We start from the raw sequence: 13,905 nt of genomic DNA on the forward strand, positions 1-13,905 counted from the left end.
ATGTGTGATAATATGAGTGCCATTAATATTTCTAAAAATCCAGTTTTGCACTCAAGGACGAAGCATATTGAAGTGAAATTTCACTCAATAAGAGAACATGTCCAAAAGGGGGATATTAGTATTCAATTTGTTAAATCTGAGGAGCAATTAGCAGATATTTTTACAAAACCATTAGCTGAGGATAGATTCTGTATGCTTAGGACTTATCTAGGAATTTTGAGTTATGATTCTTTATTTGAAAACTGCTGATGTATTTGCTGGAGATTTTTGTCTCATAAACAGGTATGAGACAATTCTGGGCAGGTGATGAACGTCTCCATCAAGCCAGCGTGTTCTGGGCTTGTTTCAAATAAAAGATAATTTGGGCCAACCTCAAAATCAGATCTAGAGTGGTCCATTGTGTTTCCTTAAATCCAACCATCTCTGGGTCCATATGTGAATGTTACATTTTTTTTGTTGATGGACTAGGTGTTTATTTTTAATAATTTTTCATTTAATGTTTATAATCCAAAACGATTTTTAGGTTTATTTTTTTTTGTTTTTCAAAATTTAAGATTCATTTCCTATTTTATTTCAAATCTTAAATTTATGAGGTCAGGTCTTTTCACGTCATTTCAAAAAGTGATGCAGTTGCATGGTTTTGGAAAATCACTTTTGGGTACGGTTACCAACACTCCCTCTCTTCCCTCCATAACTTCTCCTCAAATCCTTCGGTTTCTTCCCTCTCACTTCACTATCTCTCTTCCATTAAAAGCTTCAATTTAACAAAAAATGGGGAAGAAAGTCATTGCTAAAAGAGCACCGCGTGAGAAAATCCATAAACTTCCAGGATATCCAAGACCATCAACTCGTTCTTAAGACACCACTTTTACTCCTTCACCTTCTCTTCCTACCTCTCCTCCTCGCACAGTTCCCATGGCGCGAACCAAGACCACTCCAAGGTACCCTGCTCCTGCCAAACCGACACCACCACCTAAGGCAACACCATCCAAACCAAGTTCCTCAAAACCTAGTTCGTCCAAGGGTAAGCGTCCTGCCGTTGAAGAACCTATTCCTGAGACAAAAAAACCTAAGCCAAGGTCTGTTCCTGTGCGTTCACAAAGAGGTAACCCTCATTGCCCTCTCAAATCTATTAGAGAATCAGACATTGATCCTTTTGCTCACAAATCACACTTCATGACATCTCACTCAGATTATAACCCCCATCGTTTCAAATCTGCCATGAACCATGATTTTTATGAGGGAGTTATTCAGTATCGTACTCTATGTCCCTCTTTTCTTGCTGATTTACGAGATTTGAAAAAGAAAGGTTTTCCTTTTGTTGAAAATTTGGAATTTTTAGACTGGAATCACCTTTTCAAAATCAAAAAACCTGTATATCCTCAGTTAGTCAAAGAATTTTATGCAAACATGACTTATCAGGAAGGAAGTGTGCATTCTTATATTAAGGGCAGAGACATTATCTTGAATAATGAAACTATCAGTGAATCCTTGAAGTACACTGATGTTGGGCCGTGTGCTTATACATCTGTGAAGTGGGATGAAGGTGTTGGTATCTCTTACCATGATGCTCTGGCTCACATTTGTGAACATGTTTCCTTAATTGATGGCATCACACCCACTCACAAAGCCCTCGGATATGAACGTGCTCAGTTGCACCGTATTGTCAACCACATTTTAATTCCTCAAAGTGGTTCATATCAAAAGGTTTCTTACACAAACACACTTGTTTTGTATGCCCTAATCACTAAAACAGAAATATCTTTTGCCTATTTGATGGCTAGATACATGTTTGATTCTGTTAGAAGTGTGAAAGATAAAGCATTACCTTATGGCATGTTTTTGACTTACGTATTTGAGACTTTTGGTGTTGACCTGTCAAATGAGGCTTATGAAAATAAACATTCATACCTAAAAGGGGATGGTTCAGTGAAACAGCAAAAAGGACCAACTCGATCTGAGAGAGTGGTTCTAGATGATGATGATGAAGAGTACATCCCAGATGAATCTCCTCCTCCTTCCACTGAGGGTACATCCATTTCCACTGGGAAGAAATCTGCTCTGCTAAATTTGGTCAAGGATGTTGCTTAAGAGTTTGTTTCCCAATCAAATCACTTAATTGCCATGAGCAAGGAACAAAGGAAGCTAGCTAGGAAGCATGAGAACTTCCTGAAGAAATCAAGAGATAGGGTGGCTGTGCTTATGACCTTCATTGATAACCTTAATAATGATGAAGACATTACCACTGATGTTGAAGAGGAAGCTGCTTCGGAGGGGGATGGTTATGATGCCTAGGATTTGTCTCATAAAAACTGCTGCTGCTGCTCTCTTTTTGTCTCATGAATTCTGTCTCTTTAGCTACTTTTGAACTGTTTTATTTTGGATGACTGTAATAACTCTAGATATTGCTGCACCTTTGGTAGCTTAGTCAGTACTTTGCACTATGGACTAACTCTTTTCTGCAGGATGCAAGACTTTGTTTTTGTTGGTCTTGCTTATTATCCACCCTTGATGACAAAAGGGGGAGTAATAGCAATAGGATAATAAATTCAAGTACTTCTTTTGGATTAGTTTGCTGATGGTATTAGCTTGATATTGGGCTGATTATGTGATGTTGCTTGACTGATATCCCTTAGCCAAGATAAATATATTTTAGCTCTTTATTGTGCTCTCTTTGAAATCAAAGAAAATTAGGAACCAAGAGGAAAGCACAAATTCAGGGGGAGCTAATCTTGAAAAGAAAAGGGGGAGCAACATAAGAGCAAATGACAAAAATCAAAGGGAGTTTCCAAACCTTACTCAAATATATTTCCTTTTGATTATTGCTTAAACTATGTTTGTCATCAAGGGGGAGATTGTTGAGTTAAGAAATTAACTAAATTAATTAGTGATGACAAACATTATTTTTGGGCAAAATAAATAATTAAGTGTTGATTATTTATATCTACATATTAACTAATTATTTATTGTTGCAGGCCAAATGTTAATAGCCCAAAAGGAATGAAAAGCAATCAGCAAGAATATTGGGCTGAAAGCAAAATAAAGAGCCCAAGCAAAAGCAAAGAAAGAAGCCAAAGAAATTAAATCGGGCCAAGCATATCAATACCCGATCCAGGCCCGATCTGGTTTCAGAAATGTAAATCCCTCTCTTTTGCTTAACCAAAAGCAACGTTCCTCTCCTCTCTAATCAAGTCACATCAAGGTTTCAGAAAAGTAAGAAAGAGAAAGAGAAAGAGAAAAAGCTTCCTCCCTAAGCTAGTAACCAAAGAAGTAAGAGAGAGAGAAAATTTACGCTTGAAGCACAGAAAGCTAAAACAGAAAATTCAAACCAAATCAAGCTTTGGTTAATGGTAATCCATCTCATCTTGCATGCATCAGATCTTCTTCTCTTCTCCCAACTCTCTGCTCTATCCGAAAATGGCATTCAAGGGAAATTTGTTCTCTGCCCTATTCTACTTCACATCTATGGTCACAAGTGATACTTGGGGACCAAGTAATTTTTCAATGGCTAAGATCAAGTTGACCATGAGAAGATTTTTATGGTTACTGCTTTGTGGCCTTCGGTCAAGATGAAGAAGTCAGAAGCAAAGTTTCTACTCTAAGATTTAATGAGAAAAAGTGATTCTGTGGGTTGGTGAAGCTCAAGGCTCAAGGTGTTGACCTTGGAAGAAGAACCCAGCAACATGCAAGGAGAATAAAAGAAGACTTATTGCTCATTCAGAAGGTAAGGAGAGAAAACCAGAGTTTGTGAGTTGAGTTCTGTAAAGTTCCTCTACTTCGATAATGCTCTCTTTCAAAGAAGCATTCGGCCAACACTGAAGAACTGTATCTGAGGTTTGCAAATTTGGTTTTGCACATAGCAAAGTGGCTGCTGATGAAGTCAATCTCCTTCATGTTTTTTCTGATTGTAATGTACTTTTCCAAGTTTATCTTTCTGTAATTTCTTGTGAGAAAAGGCATTGTGAGAAAGCTCAAGTAAAAGCCATGAGTGGAAAAAGGTTGAGTGATACACTTGAGAGAAAAGCCTAGAGTTATTTTTCTGATTTCTTTAGGTTGGCTAAGTGTCTTGTATCTTGTACCTGTTTGGTATCCCTTTCTTAGTTGGGTTAGCACTAAGAGTGAATAGTTAGGAGTTAGCATAGCCAATGTCAAGTTAGGATAGAACTTGAGTGTGAAATTGGTGTATGTAATTCTGTTAACTATAGTGAAATTCTTCCATAATTGTGGAGGAAACTGGATGTAGTTTGCATAACACAAGGCAATCGAACCAGGATACTTGCTGGTGTTAGCTTTTCTTTTCTCTACTGTGTTCTGTTTTCTAATAATCATGAGACAAAAATAAATTGTCTCATAAATTTCCACTGCTGAGTTCAAACAGAATCAGAATTGCAAATCTGTTTTAAAAAGGGTAATAACAGCAACTTAAAAGGAAGACATAGATTCAATCCCCCTTCTCTAAGCCTACCACAACCTTCAACTTTTTTTTATTTGCTTCTTATATAAAATCCTGAATCTTAGCAATTAATTATAAAAAAATGACATTAGTAATCGTTTCATTACATTAGCAATCGTTTCGTCTATATTTGAATGCACTATAAAAACAAAAATGAAGAATAATATCACATTTTATAATATGTTTGGTTAAGAAATAGGAATAAAATATACATCTTTATACATATTTCTTAGTCTATCAGCCTCCACTTAAGATATATACGTAGTGTTTGTTTTGAGGTATTGGTACTAAAACTGAAGAATTGAAATTTAGTATTATGTTTGTTAGTTTAAAGACTATTATTAAAATTTCAGTCTCTGTCCTCAAAATTTTAGTATTTTAATACTTCTAAAAAGTGGAGATACAAGAGACTAAAATTTTTTAGGACGGAAACTGAAATTTTAATAATAATTTTTATCTAAAATATCCCCATTTCAATTAATTAATTTCAACTTTATTATTTATGCAAATTAAATTAAAATTTTATTCTTATTTCAATCTCTGTCTCCCATTTTACACCAAATACAATATTGAAACTTATTTCAGTCTTTGTCTCTCAGTCCAATCTTTATCCCTAATATATTTTGTAAATACTAGAGCTTGCCTTTACTTTATCAAAATCCTAGCTTTATTTTTTCTTTCATTATGCAGCTACGTAACCAACAAAGAAGAAGAAAAGTTCGTCCAATCTGGTGTCATTCCTTCTTATTATTCTTCTTCTTTCTCTTCTACTTTTGTCTCTCTCCTATGCTTTTACTGGTGTCGTAACTGGAGAAGCAAGAGTGAAGAAGATGAAAGGGCAAAAAAGATGAAAGAAGAGTATGAAAGTGGAGTAAAGAAAATAAAGGATTAAGAAGATAAAAGAAGGTGGATGTTACAATATACTACTGTATTGTTTGGAATTTTGAAACTCCCTTACATTATTAATAGGGTAAAAAACTTAAATAAACCAAAGAGAAATCTTTATTACCTAAATCAGCCAAAACAAGAAATTTTTCAACAATCCACCAAGTAGCAAATATATATAATTCGAATCAATATGATTCGAACTCCAAATGCAAGTTATTCGAAACAATTTGATTCGAATTACGTTTAAGACAAATTGCATGTAATTCGGATAAAGTAGATTCGAATTAGTGAAGCATAAATCGAATCAAGTCGATTCGAACTAGTAGGCAAACGTGACTAGAGGGAGTTCGAATCATATTGATTCGAATTACTCATTCTTGGTGTCAAAGGGAAATTCGAATTAACTTGATTCGAATTACTAGTAAGTTGCCTATATAAGGAGTTCGAACCAAGCTCATTTGAATCAGTTTCATTTCCTCATACCCCACCAAATCCCAGAGAAAACGACGCAAAATCTGTTTGACAAAGACTCAAGAGGCAGATTAACGCGATGGGGGACGATCCGGGAAGGCTGTATCGTTTGGATGGAGTCGCTCACATCGCCGGGGTGATCAACGACGAGGTTAGTGGTTTTTAATAGTGGTATATGTTTAGTGGTTCTTAATAGTGGTATATGTATAGTGGTTTTTAATAGTGGTATATGTTTAGTGGTTTTTAATAGTGGTATATGTTTAGTGGTTTTTGTTGTTACTATATTTTAGTGGTTTATTAAAGTGGTATTGTAAGTGGTTTATTAAAGTGGAATTGGTAGTGGTTTATTAAAGTGGTATTGCTAGTGGTTTTGCATGCGGTTTTGTATAGTAGTTTTCTATGTGATTTTGTTGATGGTTTTTGTTAGCGGTTTACCTAGGTGGTTATGGTAGTTGTTAATTTGAAATTAATTAATTAAAGTATAGGATTTTTTAAGTGTAAAAATTAATTAAAATTTCAGATTTAAGACTAGTTTTTAATTTGTTCTAATCATGCTGTCCTTTTATTTCGCAGCCCCGGCGCTGCATATCGAGTATGCGGCGGCAGCAGGGAATGCGATTGGATGAGCGGTACGTTCCGTACTTGCAGATGGCCGGATTATACCATCTTGTGAGACTGAATGACAGATGGTTCTAATTAGACGAGCCACTTGTGAGTGCATTCGTCGAGCGGTGGCGTCCAGAGACGCACACTTTCCATATGCCGTTCGGAGAGTGCACGATCACACTTCAGGACGTGGCGTACTAGTTGGGGTTGCCAGTGGACGGACATTACGTCAGTGGTTGCCTGACGGATTTCCATGTATACATACAGGGTGGTTGGCCAGCTTGGCAGTGGTTTCAGGAGTTGCTGGGTGTGTTACCCCCCCCAGCCAAATTCAAAAGTTCGCAGTGAACTGCAGCTGGTTCCAGGAGACCTTTGAAGAGTGCCCCGAGGGGACAACGAGGAGACAGTTAGGCACTTTGCCCGTGCCTATATCATGATGTTGTTCGGCACCCAGCTTTTTGCCGACAAGTCCGGCAATCGTATTCACATCAGATGGCTACCGTACGTGGCTAGGCTTGAGGATATGGGTGGCTACAGTTGGGGGTCAGCCGCGCTTGCATGGCTATACCGGTGTATGTGCCGAGTGGCCAACAGACATGTCGTGAAGTTAGCTAGGCCGTTACAGTTACTTCAGTCTTGGATATTTTGGCGTTTTCCTAGATTTCGGCCTGATGGGTTTGATATGTTTAGCTGGCCCCTGGTATCCAGGTACGACTATCTCATTATATTATGTTTAATTAATCTATGAATTTAAGTTATCGCCTGTAATTGTTATTCTACCGTGTTACACTAATGATTGACTTCATAAATTAACGGCCTTTTCAGGTGATCAGGTTACAATCCTAGGGTTAGCGAGAAGGGACCTCGGGTTCAGATGACCCGGCTGAGGATCGACATGTTACAGCCTAGGGATGTGAGTATGCTAAGCACCCATGTTTAGTCAATGTAATTTTAGACTTCCATAAATAGATCTTCTAATGTATTGGAGATTCTTTTTTCAGTTTATCTGGATGCCATATAGCAGACCAGAGGTCGTTCAAATGGTCCATCCGGAGGTGTTGGAGCCTCGTCATACGGCTTTATGGCGTTCTGTTACCTCCCTGATATATTTTGCCGTGGTTGAGTAGCACCAGGTTGATCGGGTGTTACCACAGTTTGGAGGAGTACAGACTTGCCCCCGTCCCGCCCTGAACATCGACTTCTTGATGTTGAAGGACGGTAGAGGAGGTGATCGTTGGTTTCCGTCCCAGTTACACCACTGGAATCTTCACTGGGAGACACGTGCGGAGCATGTCCTTCGGTTTGACGTTGTGCCGGACCCGGGGCCGTCACATGACTTCTTGGACTGGTGGCATCAGCACGGAAAGAGGTTTTTGTCACCGGAGATGTTCTTGGGGGATTCTAGAGACATTCCTATTCCAGTTGAGGCTGCACAGAGGGGTGTCGGAACAGTTCCCGACATGGACATAGTTGACGACGTTCCCGATAGGCGACGGGTTAACAAGAGAGGCGGCCGACGGAGAGGGGCTGCAGCGCACCATATCGGGGGTGATCATGGTGACGATGCCGTTGCAGGGGGTGCTGCTCATGGTGGTGTTATACCCGATGCTGGCAGAGCTGCTGGAGAGTTACATGGGTCGGTTATGGGAGATCCTTCGGGTCATGTTGACGCTGGACTGGGGGAGGGGCCTCTCGGGGATTACTTTGTTGGTGTTCCCGGCGACAATCATACACTACATGAGAGTACACCATGGGTCAGTCCGGGCACCATGTATTCAGACTTTCTTGCCGGTGATGGTCTTGATGCCGACTACGGTGGGGACCACTTCCTTGACGAGATCACTGCCATCATGCAGAAGGATGAGGCTGCCCGTCGAGTTGGTCAGACTTCGGGGTCACAGGCACATTTAGATGTAGATCTGAATGAGCCTCCGTCCGTACCTCAGACTGAGCATTTTGTCCTGGGCAGTACACCACCATCAGCAACTTGTGTTGGATCACAGTCAGTTGTCGGGCCTTCTTCATCCCGGCCGTTACATATCCAACCTACCAGACTTGCCCAGCCACCCCAGGATGATGAGGGGGATGACATAGAGGATGAGGAGCCCCTGATCCAGAGAGGTCACAGGACACGGGTTTCTCGACGTTGCTTCACGGGATCGCATTTTTTTAGATGATTTGTGTAGTGTCTTGTTTGTTAATTCATTGTCGGTGTCGATTGCTACATACTTATGTTTATGTATTTCCGTTATCACTGTTGTATGTACTAGTCATTTACTTCATCAGATGATGTCTGTATGTTTATTAGTGGTTACATTGTATCAGGCACTATGAGAACTATGTTACTTTGCTTATTTATATTAGTTCCGTTACTTACCTTGCAAAATCCGTTAATTTAGAGAATCCTTTTTAATGTTTATGCTACGCACTTTTTGAGAGCAACTCACGTTCATCACATATGTACATAGGCCTGGAACACACTAATTCGAAACAATCAAAGTTGAACTATATACACATAATTCGAATCAGGTTAATTCAAACTTCAACAATGAGTAATTCGAATCAATATGATTCGAACTCCCTCTAGTCACGTTTGCCTACTAGTTCGAATTGATTTGATTCGATTTATGCTTCACTAATTCGAATCTACTTGATTCGAATTACATGCAATTTGTCTTAAAAGTAACTCGAATCAAGTTGTTTCAAATTACTTGCATCTGGAGTTCGAATCATGTTGATTCGAATTATATATATTTGCTACTTGGTGAATTGCTGAAAAATTTCTTGTTTTGGCTGATTTAGGTAATAAAGATCTCTCTTTGGTTTATTTAGGTTTTTTACCCTTATTAATATTATAATTAAAAATCATTTTATTTTGACCAATTTTTCTTGTTTGATATGGGCAAAGTCTAAGAAAAAAATCCAAATCCACCCGACCCAGATACAACAAGAAATCTGGATCGTGAATCAACTTCTTCTTCAACCACTATGTTGAAGCAAAAATAGGGCTCCCCAATAACCTCAAGGTTCAAAAACGCTGCCGACCTATCAAGAGTTCAAAGCTGCCACCTGTCACTGCACACAACTCTTTCAGGACGCCACCAATTCCTGACCACTGTTGTGCCACTACAATACTTGGCGCGCTTTCCTCTTCGGTCATGATACTTCCATGGTCGTCCAGAGCTTCGATAATACACCGTTGATCGGCTTCTCGTCGTTATAGGTTCAAACTTGGGTTCCATATCTGCTATTTTGTATATCGAAGACCTAGTGAATTGGCACCTGTTCCTCTTCTGACCTTCGTTGTTGTCCCCGCTACAGGTGACTTCGCCTGTGTGCTATTACTACTACAAGTAAACACTATCCTCTATGGTTTTCCCTTGCTTTTGATTCACTACAAATTTGAATTTTACCTTTTTTTATTTAAATAAAATGCAATAATTTTTCAATGGTCTATCTGCTTTTTTATTTTTAGATATTGTTAAATCAATTTTTTGCATTGCAATACCCATTTACTTGTTTTATACTTATTTTATTTTGGGATTTGGCAATTTATCTTAGTTGATACTAGTTAGTATTTTACTAATAATTTATGTTAAGATTTTTTCTTGCTTGCAAATTGATGCTACTTTAAATGTGATATTGCTATTGATTTGTGGTTATTATATTGTCATATTTGTGATGTTAAATTTTGTTCTCCTAGTATGTAAATAAAAGTTAAAAGTTAAAATGATTTTTAATTGTGATTGTTGTTGTAAACTATTGTGATGATATAATATTTATTCATGATTGCTAAAATTGTTAATTTATTAATTGAATAGACCCAAAATTGTTTAAATTCTGCATTTTTTGTAATAAAAATTTTGTACTTTTTTTTGTTTGATTGCTTTTCTTTGAGTTTGAGACATGTGATTTTTTCTATAGTAAATTTTAGTCATTTGATAAATAATTTTTGTCTATAAAAATAATGTTATGTAGGCTGATACGAATTTATTATTAAGTTTTGTTAATAATTTATGCCTAATTATCATTGTGTAGTGTTTAATTTATTAGGCAAAAAATAAATAACTTACACATTTTGATGTTGTTTGATTTATTCATTTGTAAGTCTAAATTTGGGAACTTTATCCGAAGGCATTTAGATGAATGTGAGTATGAGCATGAGGATAGTATTTTTTATGATGAGAAGTATTCTGGTGATGAGTCATATTTAGATGAGTTGCAATTGCAAGAGCAGGAAGAAGAGTTAGGTGATAAGTTAAACGGTGAGGAGATATTTGAAGAATTGACAGATTATGATTATAATGATGCATATGGATTGGATTCAATTGAGGATTTATTGAAACTTGACTTTTTAAGTATTGGTGAGGTTGAAGTTGACAAGTTTCACTTTCGAACCCTAGCCATTACTTTTGAATTTTACAACAGATTTGCAAAGGACCAGGGTTTCAGTGCAAGAAAAGACAAAAAACTGGAAGAACTCAAATGACGAGACCTACTTGCAGAGATTTGTGTGTTTTTGACAAGAATACCGATTAGAAAAGTGGTACACTTTGCCAAAAAGAAAAAGGGAACCAAAGACTGAGACAAGAACTGGGTGCGAAGCACAATTCCAAGTCAAGTTTATAGGGATAACTGGAAGATGGAATGTGACCCGATTTTCAAATGTTTATAATCATGAACTATTGAAAGGACGATTGAGTAGGTTATTGCCAGGTCATCGGAGTATGTCCAAAGCTAAAATTGCAATCATGAACAACATGTGCAAGTCAGGAATTAGCACATTCCAGGTTTATGCTTTGCTAGCAAATCAATGTGGTGGTTTTAACAAGTTGAACTATGATCCTAGAGACCTGTACAATCAAATAGCTAATATGAGGCGTGAGATTCCAGAGAATGTGGGTAGAGCATTAAATTTTTTAGAGGAGATGGCTGCAAAGGATAAATCTTTATACTACCAAGAGCTTCGGGCGACGGATGGAAGGTTACTAAATCTCTTTTGGTGTGATGGTTTATGTAGAGAGAACTATGAATTATTTGGAGATGTTGTTGCATTTGAGGCTACATACAACCAAAATAAATATAAGTGTCCTTTTGTTGTGTTCACAGGTGTCAACCATCACAACCAAATTGTTGTCTTTGCTGCATGCCTTGTAACAGATGAGACTGATGAGACTTATATATGGGTGTTGCAACAATTTTTGGAGGCAATGAATGGTAGAGCCCCATCCTTTGTGATAATTGATGGGGCAAGGGCGATGAAGAATGCGATTGAGAAAGTATTCCCTGGTACTCACCACAAATTGTGTGCTTGGCATCTCCTGCTTAATGCAACGACAAATATGTGTAGTCCTCGTTTCACATCTAAGTTTAAGGATTGTATGTTAGGAAATTACGAAATTCCAGTGTTTCGTAGCAAGTGGAAAACATTGGTAGAGGAATTTGGGGTTGAGGAAAAGGAATGGCTAAATAAAATTTATGAGAAACGTCGATCATGGGCAACATGTTACATCCGAGGGAAGTTCTTTGCTGGATTTAGGACTACTGCGAGGGTTTGCATTTATTGATTGGGAAGTATACTAAGCCTCATTATGACTTGTCCGAGTTCATTGAGCACTTCCAACGAATGTTGGGTCATATGCGGTTTAGGAAATTTTATGCTGAATATGAATATGCTCGTGGAGTTCCAATTATGCAAACTTGTATTGAACCCCTTGAGATGTGTTCTGTTGATACTTGCACAAGGGAGGTATTCCTTTTAGTTAGGCCTATTCTTGTTCAGTCGGGTGCAATGAGAGTCGTGGATTACCAAAATGGAGACAATAGTGTAACTTATTATGTTTGTAAGTATGCCAAACCAACAAATGTGTGGGAGGTTGAGTGGGTGGATAATGGTAACACAGTCACTTTTTCATGCATGCGTATGGAATCATTCGACATTCCCTGTGAACACATTATCTCTGTATTGGTCCGTAGGAATGTGCATGACATCCTTAAATGTCTAGTGTTGCATAGATGGACTAAGAAAGCAAAAGAATCTATATCTGAGTCAAGTAGTTTTACTAGTGGATTGCAAGCCAGTAGTCGACTTTGTATCCTCAATGAGTGTGCTAGGATGATGCAGAGGTTGCATGTGCTACTATAGAGAGGTTCCATGAAGCAAGAGATTTTATGCTTGATCTTTATAGCTCATACAAAGTACATGATGAAGGGAACACGCCTTTGAAACTTGGACTGGGAGGTGGTGCCAATCCTAAAGGGCTTAGTGGTCAGAAAAAGCCCCAACATTGCAGCAATTGCAAGAAGCCTGGTTATAATAAAACTTCTTGTTCAAAGCGCAATGAAAATCCTTTCAGTACACAAGGTAGTTCTACCCCTCAAGCTGATGTAAGTGGACAAAAATGATATAGAATTTTTTATTCACTCATTTGATATTGGAATTGCTCCACAGTGCTAATTTAAAGTGTCATTGATGTATAAAATTTTGACGGTTCTAGGCAAACTATGATGGGGAATGCATGGATAATGTGGAATATGAAACTCAAAGTGGTGTGAACCTTGGGATTAGATGTAGCTTTGTTCGTGATTAATTTTGAGAGTTCGATTAGGGGAATATGCATGTAATGTCCCAAGATTTTTCTGAAACACTTTATATTTAATTTCTTCTATTGCTATCCTACCCTCTAATTTTATCAAAATACCTATTCTACCCTTATCCGTTTTATCAAACCCTAACCCTAATCCCAAAACTAAACCCACTAACACTCTCACACAAAACACCTATGCACAGAGAAAACAAAAAAGAAAAAGAGGAATGAGGGGTTCAAAGGAGACGAGGAAAGGGAAAGACAGCGCCAGCAGAGGGAGGTTCGCCATCACAATCGCAGACGAAACTCACAGAGAGGCTCGAGGAAGGAGAGTGATGCGCGTGCGAGAGAAAGAGAACGAAAACTTAAGATAGAGAAAGAGACCACGACGGAGAAGAGGGAGGAGGTGTTGCCTCTGCCGCCACCAAGTTGTCGCCGCCGCCATAGAACCCAAGAGAGAGACTTTGAGAAAGGGGAAGGAAAACGCGATGGAGTTTGTCGCTGGCAAGGGGGTGTTGGTAGTGGGAGTTGTCGTCGCTGCTGTTATTGTGGAAGGGGGCCGTCGTCCAGCTGTGTGGCGCTATTGTCGCCAGACAAACCACCGCTGGAGCCTCTGCCAGCTTGACCTAGCTCTGTCCTTTATTCTTCCTTCACTGGAGCCTTCCGTCACTGCCCTTATCCTTTTGAAAACGCCTCACACCTTTGTCAGTTTTGTTTCACCACCATTCTAGCCTGGTTAGTGGTTGCTTGTTCTGTTTTGGCTTTGCCACTGTTTTACCACTACCATTGATGATGTTGTCGTTGCTCTGCCTTTAGCCATTGTTGTTGTGTGCCATTGGTTTGCTGCTCCCGCTCCATTATGTCTCAATTTGTTGTTTTGCTTGCCTGTCAGAGCTGCCG

The 13,905-nt window shown here is 38.5% G+C and overlaps 1 protein-coding gene across 1 annotated transcript; it reads left to right on the forward strand.

Annotated features, from left to right (window-relative positions):
* The first annotated feature begins 11,145 nt into the window (after positions 1-11,145).
* On the forward strand, positions 11,146-11,985 carry LOC107469566 (protein FAR1-RELATED SEQUENCE 5-like). Its single transcript, XM_016088941.1, has one exon. It carries the CDS (start codon positions 11,146-11,148, stop codon positions 11,983-11,985), a length of 840 nt encoding a protein of 279 aa, XP_015944427.1.
* Positions 11,986-13,905: the final 1,920 nt, after the last annotated feature.

Source organism: Arachis duranensis, chromosome 10 (genome assembly GCF_000817695.3).
Source record: "Arachis duranensis cultivar V14167 chromosome 10, aradu.V14167.gnm2.J7QH, whole genome shotgun sequence".
Classification (NCBI taxonomy): Eukaryota; Viridiplantae; Streptophyta; class Magnoliopsida; order Fabales; family Fabaceae; genus Arachis; species Arachis duranensis.